Source organism: Erythrolamprus reginae, chromosome 13, assembly GCF_031021105.1.
Source record: "Erythrolamprus reginae isolate rEryReg1 chromosome 13, rEryReg1.hap1, whole genome shotgun sequence".
Lineage (NCBI taxonomy): Eukaryota > Metazoa > Chordata > Lepidosauria > Squamata > Dipsadidae > Erythrolamprus > Erythrolamprus reginae.
In genome coordinates this window covers 6,376,890-6,395,881 of record NC_091962.1, presented here as the reverse complement: position 1 = coordinate 6,395,881, position 18,992 = coordinate 6,376,890, and the positions used below count along the sequence as shown (strand labels likewise).

Here is an 18,992-nt window from a genome sequence, read left to right as displayed (position 1 = left end):
AGAAATAAAAAGTACTTTCAGCAATAATAGGTGCCCTGGTGCAATCCTAAAAAACTGGAGCACCATGTGAGCACCGGCTGCATTGAGAAATTCATGATCAATCAATCAGCTTCACACAGAACAGCTTACATCCTTTAACATTGTTAAACAACAATATCTGCCTATCCCAAGTCTTTGGGAAGGCCTCAGTAGCTAGAGAAAAATGCCAAATGCCCAGTCTAAATATCTAGCTCACTGTGCAATGAATCGATAAGAAACATTTTTTTAAAAATGTGGATGAACGCTGCAAGTAACTGGACAAAGTAGAAAAGAAGAACCGAAAATAATCACAACAGATGAAGATCTGCAAATAGAATGACTGTGACAAAAGAAAGGAAAGATAGGACCAAAATGAGTACCATTTGAACATTATCGGCATTGACAAAATCCCCATCAGTCAATTGCAAAAGGCAGCTTTACTTGGAAATGCTTACATCCTTTGATAACACCTTTAATACTCTCGCACAACTACATTTGGCTATCTCGGATCCTTGGGAAGGACATGATAAGTGGACAAAAAATGCTAAATCCAGTCTAAACAAATGGCTGACTGTGCCACAATCCATAACAATATCTTATGTAAGAAGACTGCACAAACTGATCATAAGTAAAGACATAACATTGTTCCAAAACTATTCACTGGAACATTTCTAAATATGGATTGCTAGCAAACAAACAGAAGCAAAGCAACTCACATTTGAAATTACTCACTTTAATTAACAGGTGGTTTGTTATTTTAAGGTACAGGAATAAATTAAGCACTTCTCTTCCAGGACTTATGCAATCCTTTCTCATTGTGCAGAACAAGACACTGAGGTGACCAGTCGTAGAAGGCAGGTCAGGCACAAAACGGAAGAATCTCATTGCACAATTATTTCATATCTCAGAGTTCAAAAGTAAAAGCTCTTTTCCATGTTCTTACACCATCATTTCATAATCTGGAGTCTTATTCTGTCAGACTGTAGTACAAAATGACGGTCAGAAACTGACAAGCAGCAAGGAAACCAATGGCACAAACAATTTGTTCCTACAATTATACTGCAAATAGTTTTTCCTCATCCTGTCTTCAGGCCCATAGTGGTTGAATTTAAACTCTGCAAAGTTAAAAGTGCATTTCAACATCTCCGCGGCGAATCCGGGTATTTGTTCTTCAGTTCCTGCTTGAATTGTCGAAAAAGGATCTTGTTGCGCTGGTTTTCAGCATCCTTTTGCGCGTGGAACTCACCCGCCACTTTGAACCCCTTGTGAATCAAAAAGGCGTTGCTCAACACTGCAAAACGGTAGCCAGCAATGTGGAGTTCGCAGGCCTGCCAGGAAAAGGGAAGAAAAGAAGAAGTTAATGGAGGTGTGGGTCACCAGTATCACTAAAGTCACCTTGTAAGGGAGTTAGGCGGCATAAAAAACAGATATAAATAGATGATTGATACCAGTAGATGATAGATAGATAGATAGATAGATAGATAGATAGATAGATAGATAGATAGATAGATGGATAACATAGATGATGGATGGATGGATGGATGGATAACATAGATAGATGATAGATAATATAGTTTATAGACATGGATAGATTAGGTAGATAGATAGGTAGATCGAGATAGATAGATAGATAGATAGATAGATAGATAGATAGATAGATAGATAGATAGATAGATGATGGATGGATAAGGTAGATAGATTATATAGATCAGTGATAGCGAACCTTTTTTTCCTTGGATGCCGAACGAACATGGGCGCACACTTTCGCGCATGCACAAGTGCCCTCACCCATAATTCAATGCTGGGGTGGGTGAAAACCGCTTCCCCCATCCCCCAGAGGCCTCTGGAGGATGGAAACAGCCTGTTTTCCAACTTCTGCTGGGCTCAGTAGGCTCGTGTTTTGCCCTCCCCAGGCTCAAAGACTTCCGTGGAGCCAGGGGATGGTACAAACGCCTCTCCCCCATCCCCACGGAAGCTCTCTGGAAGCCAAAAACGCCCTCACAGAGTCTCTGTAAGAGCCAAATATCAGCTGGCCGGCACAGACATACACATTGGAACTGAGCCAGAGCAACGGCTCACGTGCCAGCAGATATGGCTCCGTGCCATAGGTTCGCCATCACTGATATAGAGGATAAATGATAGACAGATGGATGGATGGATGGAAGATAGGTCTTGCGCACTGAAGATAGGTCTTGTGCACTGAATACAACAACAATAACCATAGGATTTTGCCGTTTTCCTGATCTTTCCTCCAGGTCGGTTACCTGACTGATCCGGTTAAAGCCGTACTGCTTGAAGCGTTCGTCGTAAGGAGGCACCGAGGCAGCACCCACGTAGAAAGGTTCCCAAGGGTCTCGCCACGCCACCTCGTAGGCCACGCGCAGGGAGCCCGCCACGGGGAGGTTCAACCAGTGGGAAAAGTTTGTGGGCACCTGGCACCGGGGGCACAGCTCCTCGTAAAACGGTCGGATCTCCCCCACTTGATACAGCTGCACCAGCTCTGCTTTGCTGGCTGGAATCCGCCGTGTGTGACGGATCTCAAAGGCCGGCACCACAAACACCCGCGGCGTTCCCTCGTCGGTGCCTTTAGGCATGGCTAGAAAGTCTCCTCGCAGGCCCTCGCTGGGCACCATATCCATGTCGACCACCAGCATCCAGCGCCCGCCAGCCGCCTCTCTGGCTACGTTGCGCAGCAAGTTGTTGGGGTAGGAAACATTGACCGCAACATCCATAGCATAGTTACGTTGGCCGGCCCCTAGCTGTGCCAGCTTGTCAAAAACCTCTCCGCAGGACTGGAGACGGGCCAATTCTACCTCGTCCTGCCGCCGGTCAGGGAAAGTAGCCATGTGGTGGGCAGGACACACGAGATGGAGCCGAAGCCACTGCCGCAGAGGGGCGCACAGGAGGGCTAAGGCGTAGACCATCGCCGTGGCCTGGCGCACGTCGTCGAAGCCTGGCGCAAAGAGGGCCACCGAGATTGGCCCGTGCCAGCGCTCCACCAGCTGCTGGGCGTGGTGCAAGTTGCCCAAGCTGGTGTGGGTGACCAGTACCACGTCCTGTCCATCCCAAGTGGCCCGCAGCAGGTCACGGTAGATGCGGTAGTGGCCGCTGGCGTCCAGGGTGCCACCACTGGCCAGCACCGGCTTGAACCTCTGCTTGTGCCCGTCGTTTGGCAAGGCATGGCGGGTTTGGAAAAGCTGGGCGTAGCGCGACCTCTGCTCCTGCCCGTGCCACCCGGAGAGCAGAGCCAAATAAAGCAGCTGCAAGCCGGCCACCAGTCCCAGCGCCAGGATGAGCGCCTGGAAGCAGGAGCAGGTCATGGGAGCGAGGACCAAAAGGCTCAAGCTGGGCCCATTGGCTCTCCCCGTGGCGCCCCTTCCCTCCCTTTGCAAAACGCGCGCGCCTGCAAAACAAAAGCGTTGCAAAAAAGCTTCCCAAAGCAGGCTGCAAATAGAAAGTGGGGGGGGGAGGGAGGCGGGGGCCCCGCTCGCTCTCCAGAAAGCTGCCTCCAGCGCCCCCTGCTCTGCAGGAGGAGGCAGCGCAGCCCCAAATAAAAGCCCCCCTCCCAAAATATAAACAACCCCTCGTCCCCTTTTGCTTTTGCAGCGTTGCCTTTGGCGCGGAGTTTGCACGCGTGGGAGGGTGTGGGTGGGCTTTGCTGACCCCCCCCCACGGTTTTTTTTTTTTTTTAAATGAGGAGGGAGTGTTTGCAATGGGAGGATTGCATAGCTCGGCTGGGGAGGTTAGGAAGAAGGGGGCGCCCAGGCAAGAAGCCACATTTATTTCAATTTGTTTGGTAAAATAATTCTTTCCAAATCACAGTTTTGCAAAACTGAGCAAGCAAGCATAGACCAGGTGGCGAACAAGCCTTCTTCCGTGAGACGAGGTGGCCGAGTGGTTAAGGCGATGGACTGCTAATCCATTGTGCTCTGCACGCGTGGGTTCGAATCCCACCCTCGTCGCTACCGTTTTGGACCAGCCCGCCCAGGATTATAACAAAGGTGACTTTAAATTCTCTGCTTTGCCAACCCCAATTAATAAAAAGGTTTAAAAAGCAGGGAAGGGGTCCAAACCACGCATCCTTTTGCAAAGATTTTCCTCCAGGGATCCTTTTCTCTTTTGGGGTGCATTCCTAGCACCCCAAAATTGATGGGAGCCGGAGACTTCCAGTGTTTTTTAGGGGTGGGGGCTCTGAATGCCGGAATCAATACAGGAATTGATGAAGAAAATATAAAAAATAAAAAATAGAGAGTATAGAATAAAATACACTGCTCAAAAAAATAAAGGGAACACTCAAATAACACACCCTAGATCTGAATGAATGAAATATTCGCAATGAATATTTCATTTGCACAATTATTCCATTTGCACAACAGCATGTGAAATTGACTGTCAATCAGTGTTGTGGACAGTTTGATTTCACATAAGTTTGATTTACTTGAAGTTATATTCTGTTTTTTAAGTGTTCCCTTTATTTTTTTTTGAACAGTGTAAATTGAATTAGAATAGAAAGAATAGAATAGAATGGATAGAATAGAATACAGAATGAATAAATTAGAAAATAGGATAAAATAGAATAAAATAGAATGACTAGATAATAGACTAGAACAAAGAATGAATAGAGAGAATACAATAAATAGAATTAGAATAGAGAATGAATGGAATAGGAAAATTAGAATTAGAATGGAATAGGAATTCAATTCTTTATTGACCAAGTGTGATTGGAATACGTTCATCGTAAATCATGAAATATACGTAGTGATAGTCATAGGATACTTAATAGATACCAGCTTGTATTCCAATACTGGTAGTATATTTTAGCTCCTTAAAAGGAAATTTAAAAGCTTTTGCGTGTAGAGGAAGAGATTTCGAAGAACTACCACTCGGTGGAAAAGTTTTCCAAATGATGTAAAGTTGAGACACATTCTATTCAGAAATCCATGGTTTTTACCATGACTTTACGCAACCCAGTTTCCAAAGTTTGCACAACATCCTCCTTGTATTAATGGCACACTACGTTCTTTCTGTAATTTTTCAGCTGTGCAACTGGTTTCTGTGGACTTTTTGAAAAATGTACCATTTTTGACAAGCCATTTTGTTCGGGACAATCTCTTTAATCTCTCCAATTGGAGACGCTTCATCCATTTTATTTTTCTCGACTCAATAAAAACAGAAACATTTTTAAAAAAAATGTTTTTATTAGCAGGTAATATGTTCCCCATAGCCACTCCATGAGATAACAGCAAAATAATTATATATACTGTATATATAATAAGGATTTCCCTTTTGCAAGAATTTTGCAAAGATTTCCCTTTTGAAAACACAAAAGACACACGCTTTTAAGTTTTTGTCCTGATTTAAACCGGCTCACTTACTAGATCTGTTCAAAACGGGAAAAGACAATATTTGTGATATTTGCCATCTCCAGAGCCATCTAACCATCATTAGGCCACAATAGGGATTGGGATACACTTAATATCACAACGATGACGATAAAAAGAGGCTGTGTTTGGAAGTCTTCCAAGATCCCAAACCTTAGCCTAACCAGCATCCCTGTGGAGGAATCCACTGGATCCTCTAAGGTAGGGATCTCTACCTTTGGCAACTTGAAGACTTGTGGACTTCAACTCCCAGCCAGCTTTGCTTCGCTGAGGAATTCTGGGAGTAGAAGTCCACAAGTCTTAGAAGTTGCCAAGGTTGGAGACTCCATGTTGGGATGGCACTTCCCAGAATTCTTAGCCAAGCTGCCTAAGGGACGAAGGGATTCTGGGAATTGTAGTTCCCACACATCTAAAAGACAATAACTTAAGACAAGATTGATCTAACGTCAACCACGAACTGTTGCTAGGGCAGGATTTAGGCAGTACATATTGTTCGCGGAGGAAATTATCGTTGAAACCACGATTGTCCAATTGTGCAACTTTAAAACCGGTGGACTTCAACTCCCAGAATTCCTCAACCGACACGGAGAATTCTGGGAGTTGAAGTCCACAAATGTTCAAAGTTGCCAAGGTTGGATAGCCTTGGTTTAAGCCTTCCCTTCACCTAATACAGTACAGGTATGGCTGTATATATATATGAATGTTATTCTCATTTTTTCTTCCCCAGAAAAAGAACAAACCAGCTTTCCTTGAAAAAAGCAGCAATCTCACTAAACGGAACGAATGAGAGGTAGAGCCCGAGTCACCGGAGTTATTCCATAATTCCTTTCCTAATTCAGATTAACCAGTTTTCTGGTTACGTGCAGACCTGGGAACACAAGCTGCAATCTATTTTTATTCCAGCGCCAAATGAAATCGGACCAGTGCTACTCAAAGCCGCACAGCCCTCGCCTGAGGCCAGAAATGTTACCCCAGGATAGAAGAACCAGCTCTGGTTTTTTAATCCTTTACAATTTATTTTTGCTTCACCTAGGAAATAATTTTCACTCTTGCCCAGCCTGCAATGTAGGGAGAACGATGCGTGCAGAATTAGCTCTGCCACAAAAATTATCTAATAGCTTCTGGATCTCCAGAAATTTGAGACAAATTTAAGGAATAGACTAGACTAGATTAAGAGTTGGAAGGGACCTTGGAGGTCTTCTAGTCCAACCCCCTGCTTAGGCAGCACTTCAGACAAATGGTTATCCAATCTCTGCTTGAACACTTCCAATGTTGGAGCATTCACAACTTCTGGTGGCAAGTCATTCCACTGATTAATTGTTCTCACTGTCAGGAAATTTCTCCTTAGTTCTAAGTTGCTTCTCCCCTTGTTTAGTTTCCATCTGTTGCTTCTTGTTTCCTTCTGTGGCTTTGGGGAATAGCCTGACTCCTTCTTCTTCTTTGTGGCCACCCCTGAGATATTGGAACACTACTATCATGTCTCTTTCTCTCTTTCTCTCTCTCTTTCTTTCTTTCTTTCTGTCTCTCTCCTTCCTTCCTTCCTTCCTTCCTTCCCTTCCTCTTTTGCTTTGGAGAATAGCCTGACTCTTTCTTCTTTGTGGCAACCCCTGAGATATTGGAAGACTGCTATCATGTCTCTTTCTTTCTTTCTTTCTTTCTCTTTCCTTCCTTCTTTCCTTTCCTTCCTCTTTTGCTTTGGAGAATAGCCTGACTCCTTCTTTGTGGCAACCCCTAAGATATTGGAACACTATTATCATGTCTCTTTCTTTCTTTCTTTTTCTTTCTCTCTCCTTCCTTCCTTCCTTCCTTCCTTCCTTTCCTTCCTCTTTTGCTTTGGAGAATAGCCTGACTCCTTCTTTTTTGTGGCAACCCCTGAGATATTGGAAGACTGCTATCATGTCTCCCCTGGTCCTTCTTTTCATTAAACTATACCCAGTTCCTGCAACCGTTCTTCATATGTTTTAGCCTCAGGTCCCCTAATCATCTTTGTCGCTCTTCTTTTCACTCTTTCTAGCGTCGAGTCGTCATCACAATTAATTCTTCCCTTCCTTCCTGGAAAAGTTGAGCCCCCACAACTCAGTCCCTTTTTTGTCATCCAAGTTACTAGTCCTGTAGGTTTGGCAATACATTCCAAGGGTGCCCAAAGGGCCCTCCAAACAAGGGCGGAAACGAAAGAATGTGGATTGCTTCGATACTAAAAAAAATAACAACATTGCAAAGTATTTTCTCCCCTATCCTCTTCTGTATTGAACCGAGTCCAGCCAGTTGTGCGTCACAAAGTTAGTGCTGCATTTAAACAAAAAACAAAGCAGAGGGAAAACCACACTTTCCGTTGCATGAGAGGTGGCCTCAAAAAGTTTTGCAGAAATGCAGAACCTTTCTTTCCCAATACATTCACATGAATGCAGAATGTTGCATTCATTAAATATATATATATGTTCAGGGCAGAGGCTACAGGTTTAAAATCCCAGTGAGGGTATGGCTAGCTGATGAGAGGAAACAACCTCGAAATAGATCTATACTAGTCTTCCTTCATTCAGCAAAAATATGTTACACACACACATACACACACACAAACATATGTGTATGTATATGGTTGTTTTTCCTGTCGAAATAAGCCTAGTATTCACAAATGGAAACAACTTTGCTTTCTTTTTGCCTCTCGGCCCAACGTAGGGGCCATTTCCAAGGCAGATAATTTTTTTTTATAGTCAACAAACTATAACTTACGTGGTTATATGTTTTTGCTGATAAGTGAAATAGCTCCCTTCCTTCTCAATTACCAGCAAAAATTATATATATATATATATAAATGAAGAGGCAACAGCCACTGTGATCTCGGGAACATTTAAAATGTATTAAAAACTACTAAAAATAACTAAGCTTTCGTTAGTCCTCTACTAACGTCGTCAGAGTGTTAAAATCCCCATTGAAGACAGTTGATTTTATATAATGCTGCTCAATTTGCTCAAAATCAACTGTCTTCAATGGGTATTTTTTTCCCAGGAAAAAGTGTTTTTATTTTTTTCCACACCAATCACATATGCAATATAATATACCATCAGGCTACAAGAATGGTGGAAGGTCTTAAGCATAAAACGTATCAGGAAAGACTGAATGAACTCAATCTGTATAGTCTGGAGGACAGAAGGAAAAGGGGGGACATGATCGAAACATTTAAATATGTTAAAGGGTTAAATAAGGTCCAGGAGGGAAGTGTTTTTAATAGGAAAGTGAACACAAGAACAAGGGGACACAATCTGAAGTTAGTTGGAGGAAAGATCAAAAGCAACATGAGAAAATATTATTTGACTGAAAGAGTAGTAGATCCTTGGAACAAACTTCCAGCAGACGTGGTAGATAAATCCACAGTAACTGAATTTAAACATGCCTGGGATAAACATAGATCCATCCTAAGATAAAATACAGAAAATAGTATAAGGGCAGACTAGATGGACCAGGAGGTCTTTTTCTGCCGTCAGACTTCTATGTTTCTATGTTTCTATGTATCTTAAAAAACAATCCAATAATAAAATTTTTGAATTGGGTATTCATAATCCGTCCAGTGCTACTTCCTGTACTTTTGACATCTGGATAAAAAAATAATTATTCAAATTTCTCATATGCTATTAACTAATAGAGTCTATTTTAGCTGCTTCTTATTACATCAATGGGGATTTTAACACTATGACGACGTTAGTAGAGGGCTAACGAAAGCTTACTTAATTTTAGTAGTTTTTAATAAATTTTAAATGTTCCGGAGATATAAATGAAGAGGCATAAATATATATATATATATAAGAGTGGGGGAGGAACTTTGGAGAAAGGGTTATGGCCCAATAAATCCAATTCTTCCTTATCACGAAAGGAAGTTTTCTTAGCTGCCGTGTGGAGGAGGCTCCGAGGAAAATTGCGCAAGGGGGTCCCCGTCCCTGCGCCCCCTCGTCCCCCAGCCACCGTTTCAAGATACAGAGGGACCATCTCTGCAGTCTGCCTGCTGTCGCCAGGTGCCCGGAGTGACAGGGAGGGAGGCCATCAAAGGAGCAACGTGAGGAGGAAGGAGAGGGCTGCCCCACAGGAGAGTCCCAACGCCAGGAAAAAGGTCATGATGGCCCCCGCCAGCTCGCTCTCTTCGGGCTGCACCTGCCTGGAGGAAAGGATTAATGGTCCACATTTGAAGGCCACGGAAGTCTCAGTCAATCCTGATTTCCTTTCTCTTTTTCTTCCTTCTATCCCTTCCTTCCTTCCCTCTCTCCCTCCCTCATTCCTTTCTCTTTTCTTCCTTCTTTCTCTATTTTTCCTCCCTCCCTTTCTTTTGTCCTTCCCTCCATCTTTTTCTTTCTTCTATCTTTTCCTTCCTTCCTCCCCCCCTTTTTCTTCCTTCTCTATCTTTTCCTCCCTCTCTCCTTTTTTCTTTCTTCTATCTTTTCCTCCCTCCCTTCTGTGCTTCCCTCAATCAGTTTATTTCTTCTATCCTTTCCTTCCTTTCCTCCCTCCTTCCTCTTTTCTTCCTTCTCTATCTTTTCCATGCTCCCTCCCTTTTTCACCTGTCCTTCCCTCCATCATTTTATTCCTTCTATCCTTTCCTTCCTTCCTCTGCCTTCTCTATCTTTTCCTCCCTTCCTCCCTCCATTTTTCTTCTGTCCTTCCCTCCATCTTTTTCTTTCTTCTCTTTTCCTCCCTCCCTCCCTTTTTCTTTCTTCTATCTTTTCCTTCCTTTTTCTTTCTTCTATCTTTTCCTCCTTTTCTTCTATCTTTTCCTCCCTTTTTCTTTCTTCTATCTTTTCCTCCCTCCCTTCTGTGATTCCCTCAATTGGTTTATTTCTTCTGTCCTTTCCTTCCTTCCTTTCCTCCCTCCTTCCTCTTTTCTTCCTTCCTATCTTTTCCACCCTCCCTGCCTTTTTCATCTGTCCTTCCCTCCATCATTTTATTCCTTCTATCCCTTCCTTCCTTCCTCTGCCTTCTCTATCTTTTCCTCCCTTCCTCCCTCCCTTTTTCTTCTGTCCTTCCTTCCCTCCATCTTTTTCTTTCTTCTCTTTTCCTCCCTCCCTCCCTTTTTCTTCTATATTTTCCTTCCTCCCTTGCTTCCTTTTTCTTTCTTCTATATTTTCCTCCCTCCCTTCTGTCATTCCCTCCATCATTTTATTCCTTCTATCCTTTCCTTCTTTCCTCCCTTCCTTCCTTCTTCCCTTCCTTCCTTCCTCCCTCCCTTCCTTCTTCCCTTCCTTCCTCCCTCCCTCCCTTCTTTCCTCCCTTCCTCCCTTCCTTCCTTCCTTCTTCCCTCCCTTCCTTCCTTCTTCCCTTCCTTCCTCCCTCCCTCCCTCCCTTCCTTCTTCCCTTCCTCCCTTCCTCCCTCCCTTCTTCCCTTCCTTCCTCCCTCCCTCCCTTCCTTCTTCCCTTCCTTCCTCCCTTCCTTCCTCCCTCCCTCCTTTCCTTCCTATCTTCTCTATCCCTTTATATCCCACTGGTCGTCCTCAGGACCCTGAACCCATCACCCTGCTTTTTTGGGGGGGGGGGGAGCGGTCCTACTCACTTGGGGGCCAGGCACATGGTGAGGGAGACAAAGTAGCCGTTGGAGAGGGAAAAAACCACCATCAGGACGACAAACCAGGCGTCGTGGTGGAAAAGCACAGGCCAGGCGCTCTCCCTCGGGATGTTGCAGAGGAGAAACATGGGGATGAGGAAGAGGCGGAGGCCCACGGCGGCGGGAAGGAGTCGAAGGTGCTTTTGCGGCTGAGGAGAGAGAAAAGCCACGTTTCGACAGAGCTCGCACGTAAAACACCTATTTATTTATTTATTTATTTATTTGTCTGTCTGTTTATTTGTTCATTTGTTCGTTCATTCATTCAATCATTTATTTGTATCCTGCCTTTTATTATTTTTGCAAATAACTCAGGATGGCAAATGTGTCTCACACAGCTTCCTTCCTCCTATTTTTCCCACAGCAACAACCCTGTGAGGTGGGTGATGGGCTGAGAAAGAGAGGGATTGGCCCACTTCATCCAGCTGCTTTTTTATGCCTTAAGGAGGGGCTAGAATTCCCAGTCTCCTGGTGATTGGCCCAAAGTAACCCTATTGGCTTTCGTAGCTGAAATGGGACTAGAACTCACTATCTCCTGGTGATTGGCCTAAAGGTAACCCTATTGGCTTTCGTAGCTGAAATGGGACTAGAACTCACTATCTCCTGGTGATTGGCCTAAAAGTAACCCTATTGGCTTTCGTAGCTGAAATGGGACTAGAACTCACTATCTCCTGGTGATTGGCCTAAAAGTAACCCTATTGGCTTTCGTAGCTGAAATGGGACTAGAACTCATTATCTCCTGGTGATTGGCCTAAAAGTAACCCTATTGGCTTTTGTAGCTGAAATGGGACTAGAACTCATTATCTCCTGGTGATTGGCCTAAAAGTAACCCTATTGGCTTTCGTAGCTGAAATGGGACTAGAACTCACTATCTCCTGGTGATTGGCCTAAAAGTAACCCTATTGGCTTTCGTAGCTGAAATGGGACTAGAACTCATTATCTCCTGGTGATTGGCCTAAAAGTAACCCTATTGGCTTTCGTAGCTGAAATGGGACTAGAACTCATTATCTCCTGGTGATTGGCCTAAAAGTAACCCTATTGGCTTTCGTAGCTGAAATGGGACTAGAACTCACTATCTCCTGGTGATTGGCCTAAAAGTAACCCTATTGGCTTTTGTAGCTGAAATGGGACTAGAACTCATTATCTCCTTGTGATTGGCCTAAAAGTAACCCTATTGGCTTTCGTAGCTGAAATGGGACTAGAACTCATTATCTCCTGGTGATTGGCCTAAAGTAACCCTATTGGCTTTCGTAGCTGAAATGGGACTAGAACTCACTATCTCCTGGTGATTGGCCTAAAAGTAACCCTATTGGCTTTCGTAGCTGAAATGGGACTAGAACTCATCTCCTGGTGATTGGCCTAAAAGTAACCCTATTGGCTTTTGTAGCTGAAATGGGACTAGAACTCACTATCTCCTGGTGATTGGCCTAAAGTAACCCTATTGGCTTTCGTAGCTGAAATGGGACTAGAACTCATTATCTCCTGGTGATTGGCCTAAAAGTAACCCTATTGGCTTTCGTAGCTGAAATGGGACTAGAACTCATTATCTCCTGGTGATTGGCCTAAAGTAACCCTATTGGCTTTCGTAGCTGAAATGGGACTAGAACTCACTATCTCCTGGTGATTGGCCTAAAAGTAACCCTATTGGCTTTCGTAGCTGAAATGGGACTAGAACTCACTATCTCCTGGAGATTGGCCTAAAGTAACCCTATTGGCTTTCGTAGCTGAAATGGGACTAGAACTCACTATCTCCTGGTGATTTGCCTAAAAGTAACCCTATTGGCTTTCGTAGCTGAAATGGGACTAGAACTCACTATCTCCTGGTGATTGGCCTAAAAGTAACCCTATTGGCTATCGTACCTGAAATGGGACTAGAACACATTATCTCCTGGTGATTGGCCTAAAAGTAACCCTATTGGCTTTCGTAGCTGAAATGGGACTAGAACTCATTATCTCCTGGTGATTGGCCTAAAAGTAACCCTATTGGCTTTCGTAGCTGAAATGGGACTAGAACTCATTATCTCCTGGTGATTGGCCTAAAAGTAACCCTATTGGCTTTCGTAGCTGAAATGGGACTAGAACTCACTATCTCCTGGTGATTGGCCTAAAAGTAACCCTATTGGCTTTCGTAGCTGAAATGGGACTAGAACTCACTATCTCCTGGTGATTGGCCTAAAAGTAACCCTATTGGCTTTCGTAGCTGAAATGGGACTAGAACTCATTATCTCCTGGTGATTGGCCTAAAAGTAACCCTATTGGCTTTTGTAGCTGAAATGGGACTAGAACTCATTATCTCCTGGTGATTGGCCTAAAAGTAACCCTATTGGCTTTCGTAGCTGAAATGGGACTAGAACTCACTATCTCCTGGTGATTGGCCTAAAAGTAACCCTATTGGCTTTCGTAGCTGAAATGGGACTAGAACTCATTATCTCCTGGTGATTGGCCTAAAAGTAACCCTATTGGCTTTCGTAGCTGAAATGGGACTAGAACTCATTATCTCCTGGTGATTGGCCTAAAAGTAACCCTATTGGCTTTCGTAGCTGAAATGGGACTAGAACTCATTATCTCCTGGTGATTGGCCTAAAAGTAACCCTATTGGCTTTCGTAGCTGAAATGGGACTAGAACTCATTATCTCCTGGTGATTGGCCTAAAAGTAACCCTATTGGCTTTCGTAGCTGAAATGGGACTAGAACTCATTATCTCCTGGTGATTGGCCTAAAGTAACCCTATTGGCTTTCGTAGCTGAAATGGGACTAGAACTCACTATCTCCTGGTGATTGGCCTAAAAGTAACCCTATTGGCTTTCGTAGCTGAAATGGGACTAGAACTCATCTCCTGGTGATTGGCCTAAAAGTAACCCTATTGGCTTTTGTAGCTGAAATGGGACTAGAACTCACTATCTCCTGGTGATTGGCCTAAAGTAACCCTATTGGCTTTCGTAGCTGAAATGGGACTAGAACTCATTATCTCCTGGTGATTGGCCTAAAAGTAACCCTATTGGCTTTCGTAGCTGAAATGGGACTAGAACTCATTATCTCCTGGTGATTGGCCTAAAGTAACCCTATTGGCTTTCGTAGCTGAAATGGGACTAGAACTCACTATCTCCTGGTGATTGGCCTAAAAGTAACCCTATTGGCTTTCGTAGCTGAAATGGGACTAGAACTCACTATCTCCTGGAGATTGGCCTAAAGTAACCCTATTGGCTTTCGTAGCTGAAATGGGACTAGAACTCACTATCTCCTGGTGATTTGCCTAAAAGTAACCCTATTGGCTTTCGTAGCTGAAATGGGACTAGAACTCACTATCTCCTGGTGATTGGCCTAAAAGTAACCCTATTGGCTATCGTACCTGAAATGGGACTAGAACACATTATCTCCTGGTGATTGGCCTAAAAGTAACCCTATAGGCTTTCGTAGCTGAAATGGGACTAGAACTCATTATCTCCTGGTGATTGGCCTAAAAGTAACCCTATTGGCTTTCGTAGCTGAAATGGGACTAGAACTCATTATCTCCTGGTGATTGGCCTAAAAGTAACCCTATTGGCTTTCGTAGCTGAAATGGGACTCGAACTCACTATCTCCTGGTGATTTGCCTAAAAGTAACCCTATTGGCTTTCGTAGCTGAAATGGGACTAGAACTCACTATCTCCTGGTGATTGGCCTAAAAGTAACCCTATTGGCTTTTGTAGCTGAAATGGGACTAGAACACATTATCTCCTGGTGATTGGCCTAAAAGTAACCCTATTGGCTTTCGTACCTGAAATGGGACTAGAACACATTATCTCCTGGTGATTGGCCTAAAAGTAACCCTATTGGCTTTCGTAGCTGAAATGGGACTAGAACTCACTATCTCCTGGTGATTGGCCTAAAGTAACCCTATTGGCTTTCGTAGCTGAAATGGGACTAGAACTCATTATCTCCTGGTGATTGGCCTAAAGGTAACCCTATAGGCTTTCGTAGCTGAAATGGGACTAGAACTCACTAACTCCTGGTGATTGGCCTAAAAGTAACCCTATTGGCTTTCGTAGCTGAAATGGGACTAGAACTCACTATCTCCTGGTGATTGGCCTAAAAGTAACCCTATTGGCTTTTGTAGCTGAAATGGGACTAGAACTCATTATCTCCTGGTGATTGGCCTAAAAGTAACCCTATTGGCTTTTGTAGCTGAAATGGGACTAGAACTCACTATCTCCTGGTGATTGGCCTAAAGTAACCCTATTGGCTTTCGTAGCTGAAATGGGACTAGAACTCATTATCTCCTGGTGATTGGCCTAAAAGTAACCCTATTGGCTTTCGTAGCTGAAATGGGACTAGAACTCATTATCTCCTTGTGATTGGCCTAAAAGTAACCCTATTGGCTTTTGTAGCTGAAATGGGACTAGAACTCACTATCTCCTGGAGATTGGCCTAAAGTAACCCTATTGGCTTTCGTAGCTGAAATGGGACTAGAACTCACTATCTCCTGGTGATTGGCCTAAAGTAACCCTATAGGCTTTCGTAGCTGAAATGGGACTAGAACTCATTATCTCCTGGTGATTGGCCTAAAGGTAACCCTATTGGCTTTCGTAGCTGAAATGGGACTAGAACTCACTAACTCCTGGTGATTGGCCTAAAAGTAACCCTATTGGCTTTCGTAGCTGAAATGGGACTAGAACTCACTAACTCCTGGTGATTGGCCTAAAAGTAACCCTATTGGCTTTTGTAGCTGAAATGGGACTAGAACTCATCTCCTGGTGATTGGCCTAAAAGTAACCCTATTGGCTTTTGTAGTTGAAATGGGACTAGAACTCACTATCTCCTGGTGATTGGCCTAAAGTAACCCTATTGGCTTTCGTAGCTGAAATGGGACTAGAACTCATTATCTCCTGGTGATTGGCCTAAAAGTAACCCTATTGGCTTTCGTAGCTGAAATGGGACTAGAACTCATTATCTCCTTGTGATTGGCCTAAAAGTAACCCTATTGGCTTTCGTAGCTGAAATGGGACTAGAACTCACTATCTCCTGGAGATTGGCCTAAAGTAACCCTATTGGCTTTCGTTAGCTGAAATGGGACTAGAACTCACTATCTCCTGGTGATTTGCCTAAAAGTAACCCTATTGGCTTTCGTAGCTGAAATGGGACTAGAACTCACTATCTCCTGGTGATTGGCCTAAAAGTAACCCTATTGGCTTTCGTACCTGAAATGGGACTAGAACACATTATCTCCTGGTGATTGGCCTAAAAGTAACCCTATTGGCTTTCGTAGCTGAAATGGGACTAGAACTCACTATCTCCTGGTGATTGGCCTAAAGTAACCCTATTGGCTTTCGTAGCTGAAATGGGACTAGAACTCATTATCTCCTGGTGATTGGCCTAAAGGTAACGCTATTGGCTTTCGTAGCTGAAATGGGACTAGAACTCACTAACTCCTGGTGATTTGCCTAAAAGTAACCCTATTGGCTTTCGTAGCTGAAATGGGACTAGAACTCATTATCTCCTGGTGATTGGCCTAAAAGTAACCCTATTGGCTTTCGTAGCTGAAATGGGGACTAGAACTCATTATCTCCTGGTGATTGGCCTAAAAGTAACCCTATTGGCTTTCGTAGCTGAAATGGGACTCGAACTCACTATCTCCTGGTGATTTGCCTAAAAGTAACCCTATTGGCTTTTGTAGCTGAAATGGGACTAGAACTCACTATCTCCTGGTGATTGGCCTAAAAGTAACCCTATTGGCTTTCGTAGCTGAAATGGGACTAGAACTCACTAACTCCTGGTGATTTGCCTAAAAGTAACCCTATTGGCTTTCGTAGCTGAAATGGGACTAGAACTCACTATCTCCTGGTGATTGGCCTAAAAGTAACCCTATTGGCTTTTGTAGCTGAAATGGGACTAGAACTCATTATCTTCTGGTGATTGGCCTAAAAGTAACCCTATCGGCTTTCGTAGCTGAAATGGGACTAGAACTCACTATCTCCTGGTGATTGGCCTAAAGTAACCCTATTGGCTTTCGTAGCTGAAATGGGACTAGAACTCATTATCGCCTGGTGATTGGCCTAATAGTAACCCTATTGGCATTCGTAGCTGAAATGGGACTACAACTCATTATCGCCTGGTGATTAGCTAAAAGTAACCCTATTGGCTTTCGTAGCTGAAATGGGACTAGAACTCATTATCTCCTGGTGATTGGCCTAAAAGTAACCCTATTGGCTTTCGTAGCTGAAATGGGACTAGAACTCATTATCTCCTTGTGATTGGCCTAAAAGTAACCCTATTGGCTTTTGTAGCTGAAATGGGACTAGAACTCACTATCTCCTGGAGATTGGCCTAAAGGTAACCCTATTGGCTTTCGTAGCTGAAATGGGACTAGAACTCACTATCTCCTGGTGATTGGCCTAAAGTAACCCTATTGGCTTTCGTAGCTGAAATGGGACTAGAACTCATTATCGCCTGGTGATTGGCCTAAAAGTAACCCTATTGGCATTCGTAGCTGAAATGGGACTAGAACTCATTATCGCCTGGTGATTGTGCCTAAAAGTAACCCTATTGGCTTTCGTAGCTGAAATGGGACTAGAACTCATTATCTCCTGGTGATTGGCCTAAAAGTAACCCTATTGGCTTTCGTAGCTGAAATGGGACTAGAACTCATTATCTCCTGGTGATTGGCCTAAAAGTAACCCTATTGCCTTTCATAGCTGAAATGGGACTAGAACTCATTTTCTCCTGGTGATTGGCCTAAAAGTAACCCTATTGGCTTTCGTAGCTGAAATGGAACTAGAACTCATTTTCTCCTGGTGATTGGCCTAAAAGTAACCCTATTGGCTTTTGTAGCTGAAATGGGACTAGAACTCACTATCTCCTGCTGATTGGCCTAAAGTAACCCTATTGGCTTTCATAGCTGAAGCAGGACTAGAACTCACTATCTCCTGGTGATTGGCCTAAAGTAACCCTATTGGCTTTCGTAGCTGAAATGGGACTAGAACTCATTATCTCCTGGGTGATTGGCCTAAAAGTAACCCTATTGGCTTTCGTAGCTGAAATGGGACTAGAACTCATTATCTCCTGGTGATTGGCTTAAAAGTAACCCTATTGGCTTTCGTAGCTGAAATGGGACTAGAACTCATTATCTCCTGGTGATTGGTCTAAAAGTAACCCTATTGGCTTTCGTAGCTGAAATGGGACTAGAACTCATTATCTCCTGGTGATTGGCCTAAAAGTAACCCTATTGGTTTCGTAGCTGAAATGGGACTAGAACTCATTATCTCCTGGTGATTGGCCTAAAAGTAACCCTATTGGCTTTTGTAGCTGAAATGGGACTAGAACTCACTATCTCCTGGTGATTGGCCTAAAGTAACCCTATTGGCTTTCGTAGCTGAAATGGGACTAGAACTCATTATCTCCTGGTGATTGGCCTAAAAGTAACCCTATTGGCTTTCGTAGCTGAAATGGGACTAGAACTCATTATCTCCTGGTGATTGGCCTAAAGTAACCCTATTGGCTTTCGTAGCTGAATGGGACTAGAACTCACTATCTCCTGGTGATTGGCCTAAAAGTAACCCTATTGGCTTTCGTAGCTGAAATGGGACTAGAACTCATTATCTCCTGGTGATTGGCCTAAAAGTAACCCTATTGGCTTTCGTAGCTGAAATGGGACTAGAACCTCATTATCTCCTGGTGATTGGCCTAAAGTAACCCTATTGGCTTTCGTAGCTGAAATGGGACTAGAACTCATTATCTCCTGGTGATTGGCCTAAAAAGTAACCCTATTGGCTTTCGTAGCTGAAATGGGACTAGAACTCAGTATCTCCTGGTGATTGGCCTAAAAGTAACCCTATTGGCTTTTCGTAGCTGAAATGGGACTAGAACTCATTATCTCCTGGTGATTGGCTTAAAAGTAACCCTATTGCTTTCGTAGCTGAAAGGGGACTAGAACTCATTATCTCCTGGTGATTGGTCCTAAAAGTAACCTATTGGCTTTCGTAGCTGAAATGGGGACTAGAACTCATTATCTCCTGGTGATTGGCCTAAAAGTAACC

General features: G+C 43.7%; 2 protein-coding genes and 1 non-coding gene across 3 annotated transcripts in view; 1 reads left to right on the top strand and 2 right to left on the bottom strand.

The window, feature by feature from the left end:
* Positions 1-735: 735 nt before the first annotated feature.
* B4GAT1 (beta-1,4-glucuronyltransferase 1) lies at positions 736-3,537 on the bottom strand. The gene is made up of 2 exons (XM_070766728.1): positions 2,283-3,537; positions 736-1,346 (listed from the first exon to the last, which is right to left on the bottom strand). The coding sequence occupies exons 1-2, from the start codon at positions 3,336-3,338 to the stop codon at positions 1,155-1,157; spliced, it is 1,248 nt and encodes a 415-aa protein (XP_070622829.1). The 5' UTR covers positions 3,339-3,537; the 3' UTR covers positions 736-1,154.
* A 361-nt stretch (positions 3,538-3,898) lies between these two features.
* TRNAS-GCU (transfer RNA serine (anticodon GCU)) lies at positions 3,899-3,980 on the top strand. Its single transcript has one exon. It is a non-coding gene; the product is annotated as a tRNA-Ser (tRNA).
* A 3,091-nt stretch (positions 3,981-7,071) lies between these two features.
* SLC29A2 (solute carrier family 29 member 2) overlaps positions 7,072-18,992 on the bottom strand; it is a 136,330-nt gene continuing 124,409 nt past the window's right edge. Inside the window, exons 12-13 of the mRNA XM_070766334.1 lie at positions 10,933-11,132; positions 7,072-9,546 (exon numbers count right to left, since the gene is read on the bottom strand). Of these exons, the coding sequence (XP_070622435.1) occupies positions 9,435-9,546; positions 10,933-11,132 (312 nt within the window). The 3' untranslated portion in view covers positions 7,072-9,434. The remainder of the gene's footprint in view (positions 9,547-10,932; positions 11,133-18,992) is intronic.